The sequence below is a fragment of the Opisthocomus hoazin genome, chromosome 1 (assembly GCF_030867145.1).
Source record: "Opisthocomus hoazin isolate bOpiHoa1 chromosome 1, bOpiHoa1.hap1, whole genome shotgun sequence".
Lineage (NCBI taxonomy): Eukaryota > Metazoa > Chordata > Aves > Opisthocomiformes > Opisthocomidae > Opisthocomus > Opisthocomus hoazin.
This window is the reverse complement of record NC_134414.1, coordinates 34,285,046-34,312,085: the sequence shown is the minus strand read 5'-3', so window position 1 is coordinate 34,312,085 and position 27,040 is coordinate 34,285,046. Positions and strand designations below refer to the sequence as shown.

Sequence of the window (27,040 nt, the reverse complement as noted above, 5' to 3'; positions counted from 1 at the left end):
CAGCCTGCTTGCACAGGACCATCAGCGCCTCCAGCCCTGGGACCTCCCATCTCTTCTCTGCTTTGTGGGGATCATTGCAACAGGAGCTGCCTCTGGGTCCTGCTGCCTCTTTTGAGCACACCAAGACACTTCAGTCATCTTTGCCTCTTTTGAGCACACCAAGACACTTCAGTCATCCTTTGCACTTATGAAAGGACACAGCTAATTACTCACTGATTTACTAAGCTTTTTGTGGTTTTTAAAGCAGCTTCAACATAGCCTTGTCATGACTAAGACTGGCCCTCAGGAATCCCAGGCCCCGGAGGTAAGAGAAGAAGCCTACAAAGAGGACGACTTTCCCTTGGTCGAGGAGGACTGTGTGAGGGATCGCTTAAGTGATCTGGATGTCCACAAATCCATGGGCCCCGATGGAATGCACCCACGAGTGCTGAGGGAGCTGGCGGATGTCATTGCTGAGCCACTCTCCAGAATCTTTGAGAGGTCCTGGAGGACAGGAGAGGTGCCCGAGGACTGGAGAAAGGCCAATGTCACTCCAGTCTTCAAAAAGGGCAAGAAGGAGGACCCAGGGAACTACAGGCCAGTCAGCCTCACCTCCATCCCGGGAAAGGTGATGGAGCAGCTTATCCTGGAGGCCATCATGAAGCAAGTGGAAGAAAAGAAGGTTATCGGGAGTAGTCAGCATGGATTCACCAAGAGGAAATCATGCCTGACCAATCTGATAGCTTTCTACGATGACATGACTGGCTGGGTAGACGAAGGGAGAGCCGTGGATGTTATCTACCTTGACTTCAGCAAGGCTTTCAACACAGTCTCCCATGATATCCTCCTAGGGAAGCTGAGGAAGTGTGGGCTGGATGAGTGGTCGGTGAAGTGGATAGAGAACTGGCTGAATGGCAGAACTCAGAGGGTTGTCATCAGCGGCGCTGAGTCTAGTTGGAGGCTGGTGACAAGTGGTGTCCCTCAGGGGTCAGTACTGGGCCCAGTCTTGTTTAACCTCTTCATCAACGACCTGGATGAAGAGTTAGAATGTACCCTCAGCAAGTTTGCTGACGACACCAAACTGGGAGGTGTGGTAGATACACCAGAAGGCTGTGCTGCCATTCAGCGTGACCTGGATAGGCTGGAAAGTTGGGCAGAGAGGAACCTGATGAGGTTCAACAAGGGCAAGTGCAGGGTCCTGCACCTGGGGAGGAACAACCTCATGCACCAGTACAGGCTTGGGGTGGACCTGCTGGAGAGCAGCTCTGCGGAGAGGGACCTGGGTGTCCTGGTGGACGACAGGTTAACCATGAGCCAGCAGTGTGCCCTGGCTGCCAAGAAAGCCAATGGAATCCTGGGGTGCATCAAGAAGATTGTGGCCAGCAGGACAAGGGAGGTTCTCCTTCCCCTCTACACTGCCCTGGTGAGGCCTCATCTGGAGTACTCTGTCCAGTTCTGGGCTCCCCAGTTCAAGAAAGATGAAGAACTACTGGAGAGAGTCCAGCGGAGGGCTACAAGGATGGTGAGGGGACTGGAGCATCTCCACTACGAGGAGAGGTTGAGGGAGCTGGGCTTGTTCAGCCTGAAGAAGAGAAGGCTGCGAGGGGACCTTATAAATGCCTACAAATATCTGAAGGGTGGGTGTCAGGAGGATGGGGCCAAGCTCTTTTCAGTGGTGCCCAGTGACAGGACAAGGGGCAATGGGCACAAACTGAGGCACAGGAAGTTCCGTCTGAACATGAGGAAGAACTTCTTCCCTCTGAGGGTGACGGAGCACTGGAACAGGCTGCCCAGGGAGGTTGTGGAGTCTCCTTCTCTGGAGATATTCAAGACCCGCCTGGACAAGATCCTGTGCAGCCTACTGTAGGTGACCCTGCTTCGGCAGGGGGGTTGGACTAGATGACCCACAGAGGTCCCTTCCAACCCCTACTATTCTGTGATTCTGTGATTCTGTGACTATAAACCCAGTGCAGATTTATTTTTTAATTTCTGACAAGGAGGTTTCCATCTTCCCCCAGAGAGAAGGAAAGCAGTGATCCGGAAAAAAACCAACAAATGTTAAAAACTAGCACAGGAAGGACTACTCATCTTGTTCCCTTCTCTTCGCCAGTACAGGAAGGACGATTCACCTTTTTCCCCGGTCTCTTCACAACTTCCACATTTCAGTCAGTCCTGGATACAAAATAGTTTCTACTTGTGTGTTAGCTCTTGGTGCTGTTTCTTTGTTTTCAGACAGACCTACATGGTATTTTGCCCCACGGTTACCGATGGGGCTTCTATGATGGCTTCCAGTCTTGCTGAAGGGCCTGAGATCAGAGGGGAACCAGGCGATCCCAGGGCTGCAGGGCAAGGGCATGAACTATTTAAAGAAGGAACAGGCAGCAACGGGGCACACGAGCGGGAGCTGTGACTGGCTGTAACGCTGGGAGAAGAATGTTAGGGCAGCAGCCAGAGACCTAGGACAGGCCTGGGGGAAGAAAGGTCAATAAGAATTTGAAAAAAAGCTAAGAGCAGCTTTCTTTTCAAATACAAGATGAAAAAAAGATTGCAAAAAAACCCTTTTGTTAGGAAATAGGCTGTATAATACAGTGGAATGTCTTAATTATCGGTTTAATACACCTAATGGCTGTAAATTAATTTCCTCCTCTTAAAGAAACCCTGAAATGCCACCTATAAAGATTGACCACATGTAACTCACCAAGAACAAACAAGGAGTAAAAGCATGTGTAATGCCGTCTCTTAAAAAAAGTAATACCACTGCCAAATTGTATTAAAAAACAGTCATCCAATTATGACTAAGACAAATGACAAACTACAGTTCAAGACATTACAGCCTTCAAAGCGTTAATTAACTGCCTTCATCTAAACCTTCCAATATTTGATTTTTTTGTGATGCATTTGCTTGAGTCACAGCCCTGAGCTTGCCATCCGGACATCATTAAAAATGTCTGGTGAAGGCTGGTGTTTGTGTTAGGAGATGCATTTGTGGCTGGGAACACGCCAATCCCCCACCTCGTACTTCACACAATGTGATTAGTATTAAATTCTTGCAGAAAGAAAAAAAAAAAGATGAATTAGTCAACTGCTGTGAAAGGCGATGCTGACCTGGACCCAGCAAGCACGGCCTCCTCTGATCACACCCCTGTCTGCCTCTCTGAAGTCAGACCAGAAGCACAAACCCAATCCGATGCTTGTTGCCTCCAAAGCCCTAATGCTTTAAATCAGTCCTGCACCATCAACGTCTTGTCTGCTCAATGTCTGTGAGAAACAGTCTCCTGGAGCTCCTGGAGCTGATGAACTGTTCCGAAATTCTCCCTCAGGCCTCAGATTTTTATTAATTTTTTTTTTGTCCCGTGCTGGCTAACCACATTTTGATGTAGCAATGCGGGTGTTGTCACCAGGCCACAACCACTTGCAGAAGCAAAAACCACTCGGCAATCGCTGGCTCTGCAGTAACGCTCCGCTTCGCCTTGGACATAGGAACAATATTTGCTTTTTAACCAAACCACGGCAGGGTTACAAAGCCACCGGTTTCTGCAGTGAGAGGACAAAGCCACACAGACCCACGTGAGGTTTGATAGTGGAGGAAGAGGACTTTGGAAAGACCAAACTGGAGGTTTCCTCACGAAGAAAAATACCAGCTGAGAGCGGAGCTGGGGCCCTCATTTCCCAGGGGCGTACGATCAGATGAGGGGCCATTCTGCTTGTAAAGACACGCACTTTACACCTCATTATTTTTTGGCATTTGACAGCACTTCACAGTAGTCCTTTTCTTTTATAATAGCATAAATGAAGACCAATGGTGTAAGTCCATCGCCCAACGCAGGCAGAGTTTCCAGAGACATGAGGTTTGGGTCAGTACAGGGCTGGAGCAACAGCTGTAAGGTATCTGCACAGGACGCCTCAGGGTTGAGCTTTCTCGAGGATGGAGAAGCACCTTCCCCATCTTCCTGGGGGAAGGTCAGTACGAAGGCAAAATATGACAGACCATTCCTGAGGATGCCCCATTTCTGGAAGAGGCATGGGCCTGTCACCAGCAGAGCAAGGAAAACTCAGCAAAGAGCAGGTTTTGAGCTGCAATCACGGGAAAGTGGTCCCGAGCCTCCAGAGGTGCCCTGGGAGGGATGGGGACAATGTCCACAGTGCCCCCAGGAAACAACTCTTCAAAGACAGCATGTGGGAACAACCAGGAATGTGGGGGACACGTCCTGGTGGAGGTGGCTGCAGGCAGCTCCACGGCTTTGGGTGACGTGGGTACCATAGCCCAACAGGAAGGTGCTGGTTCAGCCCCTTGGTTCCCCCTGGGCTTTCTCCCTTAGAGAACTTTATTCTCGCATATTTTCTCCCTGGGAAGAAGTGCTTGTGACTCACTTCAATCAGACACCACTCTGTCTTCGATAAAGAAAACAGCCTCAACACTTTTGTTTTTCTTTTCTTCACTCTCTCTTCATCCAACATAAAAAAATTTCTCATATCGCCATCTGTCCCCCCAGCACCATCAGCAGAGGTAATAAGTGACCTGCTTGTTCCCTCCACTTACAGAGCTGAAGACCCCATTAGCTGCCTCCAAGCTGTATAGGACCTCACGTGTTGCTGCTGACAGGAGAGCACTAATGCAGGAAAACTGCAGGAGAACAGGTCCTTAGAGAGTTAACCCTCCGGGAAGGATCAGAGCCTCGGCCAGAGCGAGAAGCCGAAAATGCCGCAGACTGGCTTACGGCAGGCTGGGCCTTGCCACGTCCTCGGGGCTGGCCCTGGCCCACGTTGCTTTTGCCTGTCAATTTGATCTCGTCACCAGCAGCAGTCTGCTGAGATGAGGTCCCCCGACCGCCCCATTCTCGGCCACTCGCGCTCCAGCCACACAGGAGCATCTCACAGTCTCTGCCGTCTTCCTCCTGGGAGGTGCATCCTAATTAAATGATTTCAGGCTCATTTTGGTGCTGGAAATCAATGGAGCTTCTTGCCATTTTCTTGAAGGTGATGTGCCCCAGGAAAGAAAACAGGTGCAAGGAAAGAGCTTTTGAGAACACACTTGCTGTGAATTTCAAGACTGCATGTTATACCCATAGCGCTAGTACAAGTACTGCTCTAAAAGTCACATCAACCTTTAAAAAAGGTAAAAAAGATAAAGTACCAATGTAAATAACACACCCGCAAAAAAACTCAACAAAACAGAGCCCAAAACCCTAAAAACGAGGGACAGTGCAGGAAGTTTCAGCTGCAAAACAAAAGCTGCACCCAAACGAGGCTGCCCCATTCAAGTCATCAACTACAGAGTCAAGAAAATCAAGAAGTCAAGGTCAGCCTGTTTGCTTCTTGTCATGTCCTGCCTGGATTTTGGTTTATTTATACCTAATTTGGGCCACAGCATTATATATTCCCAGCACTGCGCATCTCTGTGTTCAGGGACTGCAGCCAGCACATTCAGTCCAAGGGAATGAGCTGCAGCCGGTACTGCGCACGCGCTCTGCAGTGTAGCTTCAGGACAAAGCTCTTCCCAGCAGTAGAAACTGTTAGTGCTCCGTAAAAGTTTCATTTTAATTTTTAGAGGTTTAGAAGCAGTGACATAAAGAGCAATTTTTGAAAGCTACAGTAATTTTTTTAAGAGATGTCATCACAGGTTTGATGATGCGCGGGTGATGCTCACTTGAGTCAGTCGAAGGAAGCGTTGCTTGGTAGGACTCTTGCTGCACCTTCATGCTGGTTTAACACGTTTAACACTTGGAGGATTACAGCCACGGCAGGCTTTGTGTAAGGAGGGCATCTCTTTTTTTGGAATGAGCTGGAAGCAAAAGAACATGTTTTTCCCCTGCTGTCCTATCGAAGCTCCTCCTTGGCAGCATCCTGCCTCACGCTTGCTCTTGCCTGGGCAAACGCCCTCACAAGCAGGAGGAACCAGAAACAAGGTGCTCTCAAGCCAAGGAACCCATCTGGGGAGCAAACTTCCAGAAAACCTGGAAGATGCCAAGTGCCCTGGCTGCAGCAGGGAGGGGTGCGGGCGGCTGCTGCAGAAGTCCACAGACCCTTCCTGCCCCAACACGTACCAGGGGCCCTTGTGGGCGCAGACTCCCCTCTCCTGTTACCTTGCCGTGCTGCTGCCCGCACCGACATGACAACTGGCTGTGGCTTTTGGAGCCTTCAGGAGAGGAGCAGCACTGCGAAGCGCCTGCTGCAAGAGGGGAAAAACTCAAGCTCCTTTTTGCAAGAGAGATGTGAAATGAAGGAGCCAATAAAAGGGGATTTCTCCATCTGGGCTCACCTGCCCTGCGTGTTTGGAGGGGTGGTTTGAGCCTCCGGCCAGCCACCTTGCAAGCCTCCAAAGCGGCTGGGCACCACCACTGCTGCGCTACAGGCCAGGCACATCTGTCCCATGTCCCCCTGTGTCCTACAAGGCTGCACAAAGCTGTGGGGCGGGGATGAGGGAATGCCTGGGGTTTTGCCCACCAGGGTAGCCAGGAGGGAGCAGGGGCTCGGCTCTGCTAGGACCACGCAAAGCTCTTGTGTGGGAGATGGTTTTTCAGCCCTCAGAGTGATGTTCCCCTGAGTGCCTCAGACCTTTTTATCAAATTTGGGAATTGCTCTGCACAGGAATACCAAAGGCATGACTTCAGTATGTGTGACAGGTTGACGATAAACTGGGGAGAGACCCCTCCCTAATAAATTTTCCTGTACTGCAACTGGGCCAGAACTGTCTGTTCACTGCCCAGCTCATAGAGTCAGGTATCAGTCTAGAGGAGTCACTCATGTCATATCATCCCAGGGAAACGCAACTTCTGGTACCCACCAGGCAAGAGGAGACAGCAAGAAGGCATGGCCATGCCCTGGTCTGCTGGTCACCCCCCTGCTCCCTCCCATGGGACTTCGCTGACTCCTCCGCAAACAGGGTGGAAGATTCAGGTTGTGTATTTCTCCAGTGACTATCCCTAGGAGATTTTCTAGCATCCCTCCTAGACTCCTTTGCTGACTGCATTTCTTGTATTCCCAGTGGGCACAGAGACCAATCCATTCCTTTCAGCTTTGCAGCTGCCTTTCATATACTTAAAATGTTACGTCTCCCCTCAGCATTTCCTTCTGACATTCTGCTTAAGGAGACTTTAAACTCTGAGATTAGGTTGAAGGTGAGGTCTATGCTGGGACATGGCTCATGTTTGTTCCAATCTCTTCACCCAGTTGGTGGGAAAGACACTTTTCGGCAGAACTGGCGGTGTTGGAAAAGTGGAGACATCCTCCAGAAGCTGTGTTGATAACCACAACGGCCCCTGCAGAGCTGGAAGAAGGCTGTTGCACCATAAGGGCGACTCCTGGGCTCCTTAGAAGTTGGCAGGTCCTTGGTGCTGGGGCAATGCATTGCACCACGTGGAGTCTGAGGCCAAGGACTTCACTGGCAAGTGTCCGAAGCACTGTTGTCCCACAGGGGAGCATGTGTCACAGAGCCACACGCCACCCAGACAGGTAGTTTCTGAAACGTGTACAGAGATGCCACCAGGAAGCACCAGACCTAGCCTGTAACCTTCAAACTCAAAGCCTGAGCGTACGAAGCTTCCCAAAACACTTTCTTCACCTCTCGTCTGCTGGGAGCATGAGAAACAAACTCAAACAAACTGAAATAAAGGACACTGAGGAGCGGATGTTTCCCTGATCTGCTCAGGCTGCTGCATGGAGACCACGATTTCCAAGCTAACACCCCAGGGGTGAGGTGCTCTGCTCCAACACCCAGCGATTAGCAGGCAGCAGGTTAGGGAACGGGAAGCTGGATGTCCATCGCTACCAACTGGCCGCCTTTACCACTGGCGAAGGTGAAAGAGTTTATTCCTTGGTTTTTAGCAGAAACCAAGGAGCCAAGTCACGCGGAGGAAGAAGGCAGCTGCCAGCCAGAGCTCCCATCCCAATAGCGCGGAGCTGGTCACTGAGCTATTTCTCCCAGGCAGTTTTTCATCCCTGAAATGAAGCAGAAGTGCAGACAGGAGCTCTGGCTGTTGCAGCCCTGCATGAGCTGAGACCAGCTAAACTCCCAGCTTGGCTTTTGTCACTGTACTAAATCTGGTGACAGTAACCCAAGCTCCTATTGCAGTGATACGCCCACATGAGATGCTGCAAAGGGGCAGCTTTTAACCTCTTTGTGAGCAGGCAGTCACTCCAACGTGCAAAGTGCCACCAAAAGCCTCTTAAGCAGCAAAACCCCTCAAGTCAGTTGTTTGGTTCCTAGGGGCAGGAAGCGAGCCCACCTCCATGCAATCTTCCACTTTGCAACTCTGAGCAACTACCCACCAAGTAAGTCAGGAGCAAGCTAAGCGCACACTGGGTTTCTCAGGTGCAGCAGAGGGGAATAGCCTGACTCAGGAGGTCGGCTCCCGGGCACGGAGCTTGCAGCCGCCAGCAGTGAAACCTGCCCAGCGATGAGGTTTTGCCCCTCTACCACCACTTCTAGCTCTCATGAAAACTTAGCTTGGGAGAAACACTGATGCAGTTTAGCAACTTGTTCTTCTGATGGTTTCTAAGTGAGAGGGGAGAAGAAAAGAGTGCCCAAGTCCTCAGTACTAACGTTTTAATGCTTGTGGTATTTTTCTTTGAGTAGGAATTGGGGTTGGGGTAAGAGCAACAAACTGGTGGGCTTGAGGGCTCTGAGGAAGACTTGCAGCTAGAAGCGTGAGAAGCAATCCCCGGGTTACACCAGGAATAATCATGGAATTTAACAAACTTCCATTTCCAAGCCTGTAGGATTCACATTTTCAAATTTTCTCTCCCATCTTTAAGGGCCAAATCGTTCTTCTAAATGTAGGCTAATATGCAACTGCTTAAATCAGTTAAAACTCCTGGAGGATTTCAAGAGCTCAGATGTCGACTAAAATACCAAAACCAGAGAAAACTGTGAACACGACAAGCAGTGATTTCTTCCCTTTCCATCTGTTTTTAATATTACAAACACATCCCTCTGGCTGAGCTCCCCTAAAAACACCTCTCCGGATATCGACAGCCCCGCACAGCTCGGCGCAGACGCTTGGCTCCGCACCACTGACGGTCAGGCAGGGTTTAAAAGCCCCGCGGTCTGACAGCAAGGAGAGCAGGAACAGGCTCCCGCTGCAGCAGCACCTTGCTAGCTAAACACTCCCCTGGACTACGCCCCTTTCTCAGCAAGGGGTTCAACACTTCGGCGCAGAGCCCGGCAGCGCGGAGGTTACAGGCAGAGGTAGCAGGGAGTGTTGAATCCCTGTCTGCACGCCCAGGTCCTTGTAAGTGTTCACCAACCACCCCTTTGGATGGAAATTTTTCCACGCGAGACACAGGCATCAGCATATGTTTTAGCAGAATTGAACCATTTTTGTTCGCTTCCAAACATGCATAAAAAAGGTGGGGTTTTAACCTCTTTTTTTAATTTTTAGTATTTATTCTAAACCAGTCAAGGCAATGGCTCAGAGACGTGAAATGCGGCAGGGCCTGAGGGATGCAAAAACTGGAAGACCACCTTTTTTTTGACGAAACTACACATTTTTTGAAATTTCGTACATATTTGATTGAAACATGAGAATTCGACAAGTCCATGGACTCCCCCTACGCACATTTCATCCCCTGAGATTTCCTATGTGCTGCTGTGTTTAAAATGACAACACTCCAGACCACACAAAGCGCTCCCAGAGAACTAAAGTCAAATACTCTCCTTCACAGTTACGGAGATGGGGCCAGACCTCACTGCGGTCCTTTCTCCCGTAAGCTAGGGTCACCATAGCAAGGAGCACAGAAGGACTTTATCCCTTATTTCCAATTTTACAAAATGCAGGGAGTGTCTAGATTTCAGGGAGCCCTACCAGGATGTAGAAGGACGAAATGCAGGGGAAACCAGCTGCAAACTGCATGGAATAGAAATGTTTACAGTGATCAGTCTAATCCCAGGGCAAGAGACATGCAGCTTCCCTAGGCATCTCCCACACAAATCTAGAACTGAACTTACTGAAGCTGCTGGCAAAACATTTCAATTTCATCCTCCCTTTTATGTACAGAGAATTTAAGGGCAAGGGGAAAATCATTTGGCTCCATAGGGTAGGGCTAAAAAAACCCAACAAAACCCAAACTGGAAAAAAGCCACTGAAGATGATCAGCTTGCAAATAATTCAGATGCAGACATGAGCTCCCTTATGCTTCACATGAGAAAGACCCAATCAGTGCTGTCTCCTGGAGGATCCCACGCAGTAAAGAGGATGGTTAACCCACCTTCCGCATTGTCCTGCATCCCTGGGCCCTGCCTAACGCAGACTGAGCAAGCTGAAAGCGAACCTCCTCCTGCAGTTCCCTGCGCAGTATCTGTCTTCCTGCGGAGTATCCAAATGCCTCACAGAATTTTTCCTCTGAGGTTGCATGGTGACATTCACCCTATTTTACTGCTGATGGGTGAAGGCAGAGAGCAGTAAAGACTTTAGCCTTCATTTTCGAGCACAAGAATCATGGTTTTCATATTCTTAGGTGTGATGCACAATGCTGCAATGTCCCCAACATACTTTTTTAAAACTGAGGTTGGAAAAAACCATCTCCTATGTTCCCTCACGAGCTTGTGTGCTGCTCAGGAAAGCTGTACGATGGACGCATCTGCAAAGGAAGCTGCTCACACTGATGTAGCGGCAGCCAGAGATCTCTGTGTCTGAGCCAGCAGCACCGACCAGACGTGCCTGTCACCGCCCCTGCGGCAGGACAATGTACCCGCAAACCAGAACTGGGGAGGTGCAAAGCTGCTCTAGTCCCTAGCTCTGCATCTCAGCACTCGGCAGCTTCCCCGAGCAGCCTGGGGTAACATACCAGCCCGAAGCAGACCCAAGCACTGCGGGCTGTCCCAGCTCACCCTGCCATGCAGTTGACAGTGGCAATCACAACAGACGCCTGCAGTAAAATCTTCCAAGGCTTTGCCTGTTGGAGCCCACGGTTTTCTACTGTTTTTTCCTTTTCTTCTCGAAAATCACTTCCTAATGGCTTAGCATAATTTGTTGTCCTACATGTGTTTGAATAGAAGCATAATTATGCCACAAAAGGGAGTATTTTTTTACGCAACAAAACAGAAGGAACACAATGCAACCAGGTTGCTCTGGTTGAAAAGACTAGTTTGAAACACACTCGGAATCCAGAGGACATTACAGATCAGATCAGAGTAACAAAATGGGCCTGAGCTATCATTCAGTCCACTGAGATTTAAAAAAAATTAAAAATATGCCTGTTAGTGGATCATCTTACTCATTTCTCTGTTTAGCAGATCAAGCAAATGAAAGTGTTTGTATTTTTACAAGTATGGGGAACTTCAAGATTTTCCCTAGGCTTTATTCTTTCTAAATAAGATATCTATTAAAATCATGCGTTCTTTATTCCAACGTAGTGTCTTTCAAGTCATCTAGGTAGGACTTGCTGGATGATTAACAGGTTGCAAAAAAATCCCACGACTTGAATTTCATTCTGTCAACTGGAAGCTGCAGGAACCAAAGAGATTAAACTGCTTTTGGAAATGGGGTTTGGGTTATTGTGAGATCTTTATATCCCCAGGAAGAGCATTTGCAAAGATTAAAATAAGGTGCTGGAAGTCCATCTCCATCATCAGCCTGCCCTTGGAGAGAGTGGGGCTTCTCCAGGTGACTCACCCGACTGACAGGGAGCAAGGACAGCAAAGCCATAGCTGCAGGGTCGCAGGCACCCTTCAAGCGTTTTTTCCTCCATTATTTAAATAAAATGCAAAGTCCTGCAATTAAAGCAGGACTGTACTAGTTAGGGGGCTGCTGGACAACGCAAATCTCTGACTTGGCGCCAATCCTTCCCCATCACTCCCAGCTGCAGAGAGCCACGGGAAGCGCAGTCTCCAGCCCGAAGCCGGTCGTGGTGCACACTGGGCAGAAGCAGCGCCTGCTTGTGCAGCATCTCGAGTTTAAGCTCAGCGCTGCACCCATGACCGGAGCCTAGCACTGGGAGCCTGGAAAGGACGTTTCTGGAGGTAGAAAAAGACTCTGAAAGTTTCACGACGCTCTGGTGCACCTTCAAGCCTTTAAACTGAAGTCACTGTTCAATAGTTACATGGATCAGCTGCAGCCCACTTACCACAGCCTCCTGTACAGGTTTGGGGAACATCTCCTGAAAAAGTATGAAACTCCGTACTGAACAGCATCCAAAGCTTCGGAGATGACTGCACTAGCTTATTCAGTCTTGTAACGTACTTTAAACTTTGCCGCAGAGCTCTGCTAACTAATACCTAGTCAAAGACAAAAACCCCTAAGTCAATCAGTGAAGACTAAGCAGTTTCATAATCTTCAAAATAAGTTCTTGAATTTTTTATAGTATTTGATAGCAGCTTTTTATTGGTTACAAAACCTAAGCCCATATACAAAATTAGGAACACATTTAGATGCCTCTTTGAAAGAACGTTTTAGTCTATTTTAACTGATAGTTTAAAAAAATAATAAAAACAATGCAATTTTAAACACTGTTCTGAAAACGTAAAAGTGCAGCAATATACTTTGTTTCCTTTATTAACTATGAAATGGTGCAATCCCAATCAAAAGCTGATAAGGTCACAACAGAAAGAACTGAGGAAACGCTTTGTCCTGCCTTACCCAGTTCTCCGATGTTCACTTTCAATGTAATGCATTGAGTGCAAGAAAAGGACCAAATCTTCACAGTAGTGGGAAACTGTTGTTTCAGTATCAATTCGTACGTAATCTCTAGGGTAATAGCGAGTGCAGGCCGAACAGGGTATCTGTCAGTCTATACGGCATACAGGGAGACTGAATTGAATTAGAAGGGGGGAAATATTTGTTCACAATAACATCTGCTGGAACTCTAATTTCACAAAAACTTTGTGACCTTACCTAACTTTGACTTTTTATTGTTTAGTTTTTTAGCGAACACCACACAGTTTCAAGATTTTTAAACTATAGTGTGTGAATAGGATGCAGTTACCATATGAAGCTTCAACTCAACTTCTGGGAAAAGAAAAAAGGCACAATGAACTTCAACTCAATTTTATGTGCACAAGAGTTGAAAAATCTGAGCCACCTTAAAGAGAAATTGATTCTAAAATTTATAAAACCTATAAATAATCAGAGGCCAAACCACTATATTAAAACAGATTATCTAGCAAGTAAAAATCTTGCAGTTTAAACATACACTTGTATCCAGCTGAGATACAAGACAACTCACTCTTTAAAGTGGCTCCACCTTGGCAGATATATATTTAATGAATGCACACCTGCTATGCGTTGTTCATCAGTGGAAAAACAGCTGATCCACAAAGCTCTGATGGCATCTGTCCTTATCTTCATCACAGTAAATACAACCCACATCCAATAACTAAGTTAGTTTAGATTTTTCTATCCCTTCACATCAATGCATTGGGAAATTACACCCAGTAAACAACAGCAACAAAACCAGTTTGTGTGATAGCTTACAGAATTTCAAAGTTATCAATCTTCACCCCAGCAATACCAAATTCCCTTTGAAAATGACTGGGTCAGATGATTTTCCAAAAGCAATGACCTCACATACCTTATGTAAAGTTATTTAATGTGCGCTGCACATCAGGTTTATGCTGAATAGCGGCAGCTTTCATACAGCCTCACACATCAACCAGTTTGCATCTTTTTTTAATCACATGGATAAGATTTGAGACTAATATCCGAGTTACTCTTCCGATACTCCAAGAATGAAGCTTTTATGACGCTTCTACGTAGTTGCTGGTTTGTTGCCAACCACATCATCATAAGCACTGGTTACTAAGTAAAAAATAGTTTAAGACTAAATTACAGTAAACATGAAAGCTCCACAGTTTAAACCCAATATAAATCAACCATATCCAATTATCAATTTAAAACAAAATATACTGACTACTGAAAGTTGAAAGCAAGATTCTTTTTAACTAATACATTTTTTGGACAGATTTTTTTTTTCTCTCTCTACAGTCTGGGACTCTTGCTTTCAGCTTAAACAGAAGTTCAAGTCCATAACAGGTTGTAGCTCAGGTAAAATACCATGCACAGCATTTGATTACTTCAAAACAGCAGGAACACACAGGCTGAAGTGAGTGGTCAAATAGGGCTCGCTGTTCTCAAAAATTAGGTATAATGGCAAAAGCTTTACCAGTCCAAATCTACAGTTCATTCTCCAACCCTGGTTTCTGAGGCAGTTAATGAACACACATCAATTACTGATAGCTGAAGTAGTTTTTTTTGTTTTTTTTAAACTTAAGTGTTTAATCAATTGCCAAGTGTTGGTTTTTTTTTTGGTTTTTTTTTTGTTTTTTTAAGTTACTTTTATTTCAGTTTCACCATTGAAATTCATTTGGCTTGCATTTTCGAATCTATTCTTCCACATAAAGTATATGAAAATATGTTTGTGGAGGATGATGATGGAGGCTCAGAGCAAACTGGGCCCCTGTAAAGTCTTCCAAAATGTACGCATCATACCAAAGTGTCTTGATCCACAGCGCACCATTTTCCAAAGAAGCTGCTTTTCCGTGGAAAGCCAATGTGCCACCACTATGGAATATTCTTAACAAAACTGCAAATTGCGGTTGTCAGCATGTGGCACCAGGAAAAAGGCAAAAAAAGGTAGTTGGGACTGTTAAAAAGAATTCTGAAACAGTTTAAGAGATCATGCATATGCATTTACAGTCCATGGGATAGTGACGTTTGGCAACTGCAAAGTGACCGATACATGGCTTGCTTTAGAAGCATCAAAACGAAGAGGCATGTGTGTCTTGGAGCCTTTTGTTTCTTCACTTGGTAGCCATCTGGTGGTGCTTCATACTGGTGTGGGACAGAGAAGCTGCACTTTTTCGAACTTAAAAATTAAATTCTTTTGTTTGAAGGTTGGCCGTTGGGTCAAAGTTGTAAGTACCTCCTTGAGTAGCTTCGGGAATGAGACTGGGATCTTCATCGATCTATAAAATACAACAACAAAAGTGCATGAGAGGCCTGTTTCCCTCACAGTTCAGCACACGTAGAAGAGATTCACAAGTGTTAATATTTTCTTTTTTAAAATATTATTGCAATAAAATTAGATCAGTTTTCCCAATTCAATTCTCAAATATGTTTAAAAAGAACAACACACCAACTCTGCTCTAATACCATTAGGGAAACAGAAAATTGAAATGGTTAGAGACTGGGCTGCTGCTTGGTCAAAGCAGTTGCTATTTTAGTTGTGTGATTTAATTTTCAATGCCAATTTTTAGTACTTCTGGAGCTGGCTAATCACCAGTTGTGAATTCCAAAATTAGTTTTGTACTATCTCCAGTTTTCTTTCAACATGAAAATAATTTTTTTTCAGCAGCTGATAGAAATACTTACATAAAGCTTAAAAGTATTCAGTATCTCCTCTTTCCTTCAGATTTTGATAGAATTACTCATTTCAGAGCAGTTTTATATAGCTCTCATAAGTGCAATCTGAAATTTTTTAAATCCATTTTATATATATATATATATATAAAATATATAATCCAAATTATATCATTACTCCATGGATATAGAATGCAAGGCATCAGTATCCAACTTCACCCAACTTCCTCTGAGCTGTTAGAATTTCAGTATTCACTGCCTCTAGGAGCAAATAACCTGGTCAGTAGCATCAACACGCACAACTCCAAAGCCTACCCGTCCTCCTCCAAATCACCAGCTGCATCTGTTCTCTGGGCACACCACCCCTACAAACCAGACTGCAGGAACCACACCTCATTTCAAACTGAGTGTCATTCTGCAGCAGTTAAGAGCCCTTGTGTGGGGGCCTAAATAGCTTTCTGAGATCTGGCTTTGGAGTAGATCAGACAGCAGAACTGACTCACCTAAAATCTTTGTTTCCCTTTACTTTGGGTGACAATACCTAAATTGGAGGGAGAGATTAAGGCCTTTGGTGACAGCAATGATCCTCAGGAGGAAGAGCAGGGCACGTCATGATGACCAAATCTGTTTTAGAAATGCTTTGCAAAATGTTTGTAAGTTGATAGATTAGCACTTCTGGGTACTACAAAGCAACGCTACCTAAGTTCACATGCCTTCAACACAATAAACTAAAGTCAGGAAGCCATTAGTGCTGGTCACAAAGTAGATGCCTGTGCACTTTACAGGGCTCAGCAAAGGAGCAGATGGGATTAACAGCGAAGGGATATCTAGTAGCCAGCAACATCTCCTGAGAATACAGAAGATCCTGAAGTGACAGAAGGCAGGAATACTCCTGGGCAGTCAATCTGAACACTGCCAAGGACACTAACATAATCAGTGTCTTGTCACCCTAGGGCAATTTGGACTTTCTGGGTTTTTTTATTTGTCTGTTTGTGTTGGGGTTTTTGTTTTGGTTTGGTGTTTGGTGTTGTGTGTGTGTGTCCCAGTCCTCAAATGACAAGGGTTATTTTCCTACTTATAGTTAAAGCCAGACAAATTTTCAGGCAGTATGTTATAACTCCTATCTCCCAGTCATGGAATTTCTATGATTTTGAGTTTCAGAAGCCCCAGAAAACATGGTAACAGTATAAACAATAATCTGAAGTTTTGCTCCTGCGTAAAGGAGGTAAATTCAGCAAATCAGGCACAAATCGAGTTGCATTAGTTTATGTAAAAAGTAAATACACAGAAGGGAGTACTAACCTCAAAAGGGATATTTTTCCACCCACACCAACTAAACTGCTCTTCGGTTAGCTACAGAAGTCTCAGAGCCATTATGGAGACTATTAGACATTGCTCACAGAATCACTAAAAGCATAGGGAACTTTTATCTTAACTTCTGATGGCTAACTTTACAATCACATATGATGGGCCCATGAATTGAAAATAAAGGAGGTCTAAAGTTGGAGCTGGCATCTGGAGAGTTCAATTTAAGAGAAGAACTGAAGACCTAGTTCAGCTAGGCTGCAGAACTACAGACACCCTGAATGGCCTAGAAAAGGTAATTATTATTTGTCTTCAAATTGCTTGTTGAAGTACTTCTGAGACACTCACAAGCAGCCAGCAGCAGAAAGAGCGAGAACCCAAAGGGTCAAAATACCTAATCAGGGTGCAACAAAATATCAGATGGTCTAGATCAATCAGCTGCAGAAAGCATTACAGTTTTGATGCCTCTCTTCAATGCAGAATTCAGACTGAGCAACTACAGAGCTGAAAGTTATCTATCTGAAAATAAGGATCCACCCCCCACTCCAAAGGCTGATGTACAAGAAAGTAAAAAGGAGAGCCAGAGAACTGTTTAGATTCCAATCACAATTACATGTCAATTTACATGTTAGTGTGACAAAATTAGGTCAGTGTCAATCAATTTATTAGACAAAATGAGAGCAGTCATCTTGATGTTGCTGAAGAAAATTCTTGGTATTGAAAAACTCTTCAAAGATTTTCAATTATGGGAAGCTGTACTGAAACGGGAACAAGAAAACCGACTTCCCAGATAACCTATGCTCATGACAATTGGAACTGAGGAACAGTGACAATGTACATACTGAGCTAACAGCACAACACACACACTCTCTTCAATCTTTAATGTACTTACATCATCACCAGAGAAATACTGATCTATGATTTCAAATGCTAGTTTATAAATGTCTTCATTCTCGTGCTGTTGCAAGGCTTCAATTTTCTCTAACCCTGGATAAAAGAAAATGGAGAAGAGTTTTTACAAGTTTAAACTAAAGTGAATTACTGACTATTTTGAAAAAACTAAACTAAGAAAAATAATTACTACATTACTATTGAAACATACGAGAAAAGACATAGGTTCTGTTTGCAAACATTGTCTAACAAAATATCTGTCTGTCTCCAAGATGGAAAAAAAAGTAGTTTGTGAACCTTTGCACACCATGGAATATCACAATTTATGAAGAAGGAATAATAGAAACTTCTTTCTTTATAGATAAAACTACATACATAGTACGTACTACATATGTAAGCTACTACATAGTTTTTGTTCCAGTTACTGTGCTTTCTGTACATCACCAAAAGGAAGTGGCTTGTTTTGTGTGTTGCGTATGAGTTTAAAACAACAAGGCGATAAAGTCTCACACCAAGAGCTGGATATTGTATGATACAAGGGAAAAATGTCCAGTATAGCAAGTTCTTAAACATCCCTTTACTGCTATCTTACTATGAGACATTAATTAACATGTGTTAAAACTTGGATTGCAACAGTCCGACTCCTCATCCTGCTTTGGTCTGTAATGAAATTTGACCCTAACAACTCCTTCGAAAGCCATAAAGCAAGAATTGTATGTTTTACCACAAAACGAAGTATATTCAGTAATCAGATGAAAAGTAGTACAATTATCATTTAAACCTAAAAAATATCTAAGCTACAGAAAGCTCCTTCAACAATTGCCTCCAACATGACCATCCCTAAACCAAACTAAACAGAAAAAAAAGCCTTTTCTCTCATTACAAGTCTCACTTGCTTATTCAAATAGCCCATGGTTAAAAAAAAAAAAGCTGTAGTAAATATCAAGGGCAGCAAGGGGAATATAGAATGCTGTCTAGCAAATTGAATTTTTTAAAAGCCTAATAAGCACTTACCTCCACACTCTTCTATAATTTCAGCTATTGTGCTAGCCTCATCACCAGCCATTATCAGGATATTTTTCAGACCATCCAGCACCACCTGTACCACTTGAGAATCCTTTACTGAGAGTAGATTGCAGAACGGTGGGATTACATTTTGCTGTACAAGGTATTCAACCTAAATAATCAAAGAATAAAAAAAAAAAACTTTCAACATTGTGCTTCCTACAAATGGCTGCATGTGGAACATTTTAGTGGCAATTTGAAATCCCACTACACATACCTGATCTTTTCTCCCACTTATTGTCAAATTGCTAATTGCCCAAGCAGCTTCCTTTTGTGTTCCAAAGTCCCCCTGAAAAATAAAATTAATATCTCATTAAAATCAGCATGGAAACATCTGTCAAGCTTATTACTAAAAATCACAGACTCCTCATGTCAGATTTATAAAAAGAGGATGACAACTTGCATAGCTGATAGTTTGACTGACCTTAGCCAGCTGGTGTATGATCATAGGGATTAGCCCAGCATCTATTACAGCCTGAACTTGTTGCTGGTTTCCTGCTGTGATATTGGAAAGGAACCAAACTGCTTCCTACAATTGGACAAAACAAAAAAGCAGAACACTTTTAACAACTAGTCAACAGATGAAAAAAAAAAACCAACCCAACATCCAAACTACACAAAACAACCTCAAAACCTAAAATCGTACCATGACCGATCACTAAACACAGCCTCCAGGTTTCCTCCCCAGCAGCACTTCTAGCACACAAGTCTTTATCGCACCTTGAAGCCAAACATGCAGGGGATCAATGCAAAATTGGTATGATTAATCCATTGGGCCAGATCATTACTTCCACAAGGAGTGTCTCCATACATCAGGCGCAATACTGACTTAAACCTTACATCCACTTTGCACTGCTGAAGTCGCAACCATGTTTTAAACTTTCAATCAGTTTTGCAAAGAAAATAGGAAAACTGGTAAAACCTCATATAAAAAAGGAGTAATCCTACTACTGACAGCTCATCAGTAGCTCTCTGTGCTGATACAAGGAAGACCAACTCCAGATCCCGTTTTTTTCCTGAAACATGAAGCGGAGCTCACCAAGCTCATCCAAGGATCAGACAGGACTCTCAGTCCCTAGACTTTACTCAGCAGTTATCTCCTTCAGGTGGTTCATCAGCATAGCTAACACCTGTCTAATGGCAGTTACAAATTCCTGGTTACTCGTCCAGGCAATCCAGAACATCTTAAAAAGGCTCCAGTCTTAAGTGAAAGACAAACAGATGTGGCAAGCAGCCAGTTATGAAGTACTACAGGAAAAAACTGTAATGGGTTCCATTTTTAGGGATGTCTATCTTGCTTTTATTTGTATTTACCCCTAACAACATACACTTAAAGCATTTCTAGACTCCCCTTATACATAATTCCTTTCTTGGCATTCAAAAAGAACTCTTCAAGGGCAGGGAGAAACAAATCACAGCAGCTTGAACTGTCATAGATAACTTCTTCAGAGTTCTCCACAGTTGACAGGGCCTGAAGAAACACAGATTTCTCACAAACAGATTTTCTCTCAATGGCACGCTAAGTGGGGGAATCGCGTAAGCTAAACAGAAAAGCCGCTGCCTCAACCAGTCCTATCTTTGCAGTGGAATACAGCACAATGATTTTTTTAAAAAATGCAAATAACATGAAATACAGCTCTGGAAAAGAGTGTACTGATCACTTTCTTTCACCTAACTCCCCCTATTCAATACAGTCCTTGCAGCAGTGAAGTTACCTCAGCCAAAAGGAAGGAAAGTAAATGCAGTGAGAGTTTTCAGAACAGGACAGTGGCACTCCCTACATCCTTGAATGTGAAGACAGACAAAAGAACGAACTCCACTATGAAAAGGTGGAGTGGAAAAACTGACTCGATCAACTCACTGGACTCAACCAAAAGTAACACACTCTAGTTACGAAAAGCTATAATGCAAGTTAGCCAGTTACTCACTTCGCAAACGAAAAAAAGTATCACACTCCAAAAACCATCAGTCCTCCCCAAAAGCACTAGGCATCAACACCAATGCGTGGATCCTCATTATGCCTGTTTGGCTTTAGCCCTAATTAAGCACCAGCCTCAAAGGCTGCGTCTTTATACAAAATTGCTCACATGCCAGAGATCATAGCTGTAAGAAATTCTTCTGTAACATGCCACTGTTTTATTTCTTAAACAAAAACATCTCGTTACGAAGAAACAAATCATACCTTATTTATCTTCTCTTTTGGATGCGTCAGGAGATTTGGGAAATAGGACAAAACATCACAATTGAGAACAACTTGTGTCTGTTCATCAGTACCAGTTACTATGTTGCCTACTGCTCTCAGTGCTGCTGTCTGAATATCCAAAGTGGGAAAGAAAAAAAAATTGCATGTTAAAGACATTGCTGTTACTTATGCTAAAACAAAGAGTGTTTTAGGACATCTCTTTACAAAAAGAATTTGCAAAATACAATTTAGCACTTCATCCTAAAAATGGGTACTGTTTCATCAAAACAGAAACGCACAGTACAGCATTTTACTGAATAGACGCACTGCAGCTCAACTCAAAGTGTAAAGATTAAAAATGAAAAGAATATGAAAACAATAGAGGAGTTAATTCATCACATATCTGATCTGAGTTACAATTACATCAACTGTTTCTAGGCTTTGACTGTGTCTGCCAAGGCTGATTACTTCTCCATTCAGCTCTCTGCTACAGAATTAAAAAAACCCATGACTACTTTTCTTCTTACTGACTCCCAGTTGACTTTCAGAAGTGGACTTTATGTCTTTATGTATCGGTTATTAAATGCTTTACAAGTGACAGAATACTGGAGAGACTCCTTTTCATCAAGTGAACTGGTCTGACAAATTGCAAGACAGCCAAGTCTCATCCAAAGTACAAACTAAACAAACACAACAAACACACAGCACCAGTTACAACAGCTGGTTTATAAAAATCAAGCACACACTAACTTCTAGTTTCCTTTGTCTTTGAAATTCTTCAAACAAGCTCAATTAACCTACTTTTTGTAGCTAATTAGAAATTTACTTTACTACAAGGACTCTGCATCTGCAAATATTTTAACATTCAAAAGGTCCCAAAATATTCATTGATTTCTATAAGCTATTCAGACAGAATATGCACAACCATGTATGCAGCAACAGAAAAGAGCATATAACTTGAATTCTGCAAAACGTAGAATCTGCTGTCATTAAATGTTTCAGGACTACGAAAGGAAGGTGCCCCTGGTAAATCACACAATGGAAGTTAAACATGTCACTGAAAACTATATTAGAACTGTTTTGTTTGAGTTTTCGTTCATTTTAACAATCTTTTTTCCCAAGTGTAGGTAACCTCTTTTGTTCAGTTTTACCTGCAACAAACAAATCTATAAATGCTCATCTCAGTACTCCACTAATAAATGCTCTCAGGCACATTTTTTAGAAAATAGCTTACAAAGGACTATTCAATAGCAACTGAACCAGACTTACTTGAACTTTAACCTCCTGATGACTCAGAAGGGGAACTAGAAAAGGTACAACTCCTGAATCAATCACCATTTGTATCTGTTCATTTCCGCCGTCTGTTAAGTAGGACAAAGCCCAAACAGTGTCCACAAGAATCTACAAGTTGGAAAGAACATGGTTTACACATTGAACAGTAAAATCCATACAATGGAGTCTTGATTTAGTGATCAACATTCCACATGTCTAGGGGGGAAAAAAAAGAGCTTGCAATTTAGTTACAGGAAAAACTCAAACATTACGACGAGACTTGATTAGTAAAATCTTAGATTATTGTGTACAGCTATGGAAACTGGGGCCATTTGTCCCATAATAGTAATTCCTGTATATCCCCTCTCAAAAAAATTTTAATTAATTACCACATTTTGGTGCATAAAGTGACAGCATACAACATATCACACAGGTAAACTGTTGGACTTGATTTGCATTGCAAAGATAGACAACCAGCTCAGACAAGTACTTGTGCGAGTAACTTTCTAAAGAAAATACCAACTCAGCCTCCTAGCACTGCTGTAATTTGTTAGCTGTGTTATCTTTTGGTTACAGAATACCTAAATCCCCTTAGTCTCTAATCAATCTATCTACACCTTAGCATTCCTGATCCACAGTGCAGTTCTGAAGTCAAACTGCAAACTGTTCTGGATGTGTGCCTTTTTTTGCCTTCACATTAAGATTAAAATCCACAGCAAAGGAAAGGAGTTCTTATACCAACTTAAAGGACTAGCAACTATTGCAAGGTGACAATTGTTCAAGCAAAGTGAAAACCCACAGAGAAATGACTATCACGCAGGGCAATCTTGGTATCTGAAAGAAAATGGAGACTAAGTCTGATGACTTGATCAGGATGATTTGAGAGCCCTCAAAAAAGCAAAGGTACAAAAGTTGCAGTCATTGAAAGGTAGTATCTGAAGCAGAAACAACGTCAGGAGAAAGCGGGATATCCCATTGCTTAGAGATGACATTAGGAACTGCAGGGAGAGAAACCTGGCCCCCACTGAGGGCATGATCTGTTGAGGTATCTAGATCTACTCTACTTTTAAAGCAGACAGCCATTTAAAATTTCCAGCTGTTAAGATATCTAAATAATACAGTACTGAAACATAGGAAGGACTTCAAAGTCCTGAGCCACAGGCTGCTTCCACCCAGCTCCACGGACAAGACAGCACAGACCTAATGCTTTCTTGACACAGCCTGCTGTTGCCCTCGCCTGCTAATGCCGCAGGGACAGCAGAATGTGCTGCCGTGGAGTCAGTATGGCAGCAGAAGCTGTGAGAGATGCCTCACCAGTTTGCTGTCCCACAGCCCTGTCAGTTATGGGAGCAGCAGCTGCCAGAAGCACTCACAGGACTGTTGGCTGATGCACCTGCATCACTGACTCATCTCCAAAGATCGGTCTGCCGCTCCAGTGCAAAGAGGTTGGGACCAGACTGGTACGTCCACACTAGCACCTGACTCTCAGGATCAAAAAGACGGGCACACTAATTGAGATCAGTCAAAACCTGGCATCACAGTCTCGTATCTGCTTCAAGAAGCTCTCACACAATCATTGCTTGCAAAAGCTTTCAATTTTGTTAGGGGAAAAAAGTCTCTAGGTTAGAAGTATGTTTGGTTTTGCTATGAATTTCCACTCAGGTTTGTCCAAACTACGAATTCAAAAGTCACCATGTGCTGTCTCCCACTCACATTACACCGGGAAAACCCTGGCACAATCCCAGATTAAACTGTTCACAAATCTTTTGCAGAGCCAGGCCCACTTCACCATTAAAAGAGCAGCAGAAACACCACTATCACAGTGTGGAAGTAACAGAAGACAGTTCTACCAATCTTGCACTCTATCCCCAGACCCACCACAAGGGTTCAAGTCCTGTTCCCTCATTGAAGGATCACTATAGGGAGCAAGAGCCAAAGATACACAGAGGTCTGACAAGAGGAGGAGGAAAAGAGCAGCTCAGCATCCCTTGGTTACACAGATCTTTGTTGCTGAAGTCCCACTATAAGACTTCAGAAGGAAAGTCCACCCCTCTGGGACTTTACTCGGAAAATATATGTAAACCCATGGATCAGGAATATGGGAAGTACTGAAGGTTTAGTATTAAAAACCTGAAGAAAAGTTGTCAAAGGTGCCACATATTTAAGTATATTTTCATATGTGATTTTCTTAGTTAAACAGGTTGCAAAATCAGGCTCCCAACAGGTTACGAAAGTCAGATTTACCATATGTTCACAGTATTTGGTTGGACTGATATGCAGAATTTTTTATATATATATATATATATATCTCTTCTACACATGCATTATATATCATCTATGCAAAATCATAAACTGGGGCAGAATTAATGTGAAGCTGATGGTAAAGCTGGCACTTTAAATTTCTAGTGCTAAATTCCACAAGATTTTTTTTTAATGTAGTTTCTAATATAAAGGATAAAAAAACTTTTAAAAAAGACATTTCAGAAATGGTGTTTGCACTTTCTTTGTCATGCTCTGAATGACTACAATTATATTAGTCTTCATATCTAGTTGTGCGTTTACTACTTAACTGTATATAAATTAATACACAAAAACAAGTTTGCCACAAACACAATTTTGCAGCATTTTCTCTCTAGAGAAAAGGAAGAATCTAAATATCTAAAACTTTAGAAATTACTTACGTTTATATCTGTATGGTAAATGAGAACACACAATGCTGGCAAAATCTGAAAAGAAGTTCATCGGTCATTACTATAGAATAAAAATGGCTGTACAATCATGAATCCAAGTACTGTAGTCACAAAGCTTAGCTTCAGACTGTATTAGCATATTGCATTCACACACCTCCCAGCAGCTGGTCATTCCATCAAAGAATGTATAAAATATATATTATATTTAAAATTTGAAAAAATACAAGCCAGTACTATATTTCAAAGACACACAGAGAACAGACTATATTTGACTATATTTTGAAAGGAAACAAGCAGAGATAAGACATTCCCCTGCTATTTTGAAAGCTTTGTTACTGCACAATACAATAATTAGCCCAATATCAATACATAAAACCCCCTTGGATTAAAGTAAAATTTTAGTTTTCTTTAATGTATGAAGAAAATATAAAACTGTGCCATGATAAGACTGCTCAGAGCAGGGTTTTTTATTTGGTAAAGTATCACTTGCAGAAGTTTGCCCGTTGTCCATTTCGTTTTTAAAATTTCATTAAAGTTTAGTTGCTAATAGTATTATATTTCACATGGCTTCACTAGCTGTGCCCTACTCTATAAACACCGCGTTTGCTCTGTTCACCAGTTTAAATGGATTTTCAGATGCTCCTCTTCTCACATGAGGACTTGACACCAACTGCATGTTCATAGCTAGTCGAAACACAAACTACACTACATTCACTAGTTTGCTCACATTGCCTCTTACTGAAAATAATTACATTTGAATACTTCTATATGCAGAATCACATTCATAGCCTTTTTTGATAAAAACATGAAATGCTGAGTATGTTAACACTTTCTAGTGTGTTGATTTTTTGTTGTGTCTACTTTAATATACGGTTCATCAGTCTTTAGTCTTACTCAGTTTCAAATGCTATAAATACCTTTTTTACAGCCTTAGTAAGAAGAATCAAATTGGTCAAATTACTTCATTTAACAACTGGTAAGTGGCACAAGACAGTAGCAAAATACATGCATAAATTCATAGTATGACAATGTAAAACATTTGGCCTCTAGCCCAGAATATAAGAAATTATCTGTCTCGCAATTCTTTATTTACCTCCTGAACTGTCTCCATAGGCGGTGGGGGGTCCTTATTCCTGCAGAGATTTACAATGACCCATGTGACGTTCCGAAGGAAGGTGATGGGAATGGAGGGATTGATGAAGGACAGAAGAGGTTTGACAACTCCCAGTGATATGACATAATCTCTACACTGAGGACCATCACCTACAGAAATGAAAATTGTTGTAAAAGAAATTACATTAAGAATGGAAAATCCTGAAATGTATGCAATGACATGTTGGGATACTGAAATTCTATGTTTCCTCACTGATCATCTGCTACTAACACTTCGTGTTCAATTAAATATACATACGTACAGATATGTATGTATATTTTACTAGACACAAAATTTATCCTGTTAATATTTTGTGCCGCAAGTGATACTATTCTTTAGAAAAAAACCAGGATATACATATGTAACTCTGGCCACATGAAAAATTATATTAAGCTACAGAATTTAGAGGAAACATAGTCTCATATGATAATGCCAATGTTCAAAAAGTCAAATTCTAAAATGAAACGCTCCCTGAATTCAAATCATTATAACAACAGCAAGAGTTACCTATAATATTTCCGAGAGCCCAGACAGCTTGCTCACAAACATTCTGGTGTGGTGAATGAAGTAGTCTCAAGAAAAGCGGTACTGCATCTACAGAATGCAAAGATCAGATCTGTTTTTACTGGAGCAAGGTGTATGCACAATATTTTCATTGATTAATACAAAACACTTTCGCTACCATTCCTTATGCCAAGATACAAGTTTCTACTATGAAGAGCATACAAAACCTCAGTTCTACATCTCCATAGATATATACATAGGGGAAAAAACAGACTTGAGAACAAGCAACTACTAAACAGCAGTGCTCCCCGCATTTAAACATTTCCCTGTATTTCTCAAAGTGATTCACAAGGGCCTCAAGCATGTAGGTGCTAGGTTTATGTCCTGGTAATTCAGATTTTCCAGTTACCCAAGATCACAATACATACATAGCAGAATGACATGCCTACTCGTGCAAACGTGTTTCAGATCTTGACTTTAAGAAAATAGCTTCCTCCCAAGAAGCAGCTATAGTTAGTTTCCATATGCAGTGAAGATTTACATCCATCTGCCAGTCCTAAGACACATTTTAATTTGCTCTTGCATAACGCAGGCAACATACCAGATTAAGGAAGTGGTACTGATTTTAGATATCAGTCTCTGCTGAATTAGATACATTTAATAGAGCTAAGAAACCATCCCTCTACTATTCTCATGCACTACTTCC

At 42.8% G+C, this 27,040-nt stretch overlaps 1 protein-coding gene across 1 annotated transcript in view; it reads right to left on the bottom strand.

The window, feature by feature from the left end:
• Nucleotides 1-12,269: 12,269 nt before the first annotated feature.
• Nucleotides 12,270-27,040, bottom strand: part of KPNA3 (karyopherin subunit alpha 3) — a 52,733-nt gene continuing 37,962 nt past the window's right edge. The window contains exons 8-17 of the mRNA XM_075421519.1: nucleotides 26,338-26,424; nucleotides 25,771-25,940; nucleotides 24,669-24,713; nucleotides 21,985-22,116; nucleotides 20,716-20,844; nucleotides 18,958-19,062; nucleotides 18,751-18,822; nucleotides 18,483-18,645; nucleotides 17,470-17,564; nucleotides 12,270-14,878 (exon numbers count right to left, since the gene is read on the bottom strand). Of these exons, the coding sequence (XP_075277634.1) occupies nucleotides 14,780-14,878; nucleotides 17,470-17,564; nucleotides 18,483-18,645; nucleotides 18,751-18,822; nucleotides 18,958-19,062; nucleotides 20,716-20,844; nucleotides 21,985-22,116; nucleotides 24,669-24,713; nucleotides 25,771-25,940; nucleotides 26,338-26,424 (1,097 nt within the window). The 3' untranslated portion in view covers nucleotides 12,270-14,779. The remainder of the gene's footprint in view (nucleotides 14,879-17,469; nucleotides 17,565-18,482; nucleotides 18,646-18,750; nucleotides 18,823-18,957; nucleotides 19,063-20,715; nucleotides 20,845-21,984; nucleotides 22,117-24,668; nucleotides 24,714-25,770; nucleotides 25,941-26,337; nucleotides 26,425-27,040) is intronic.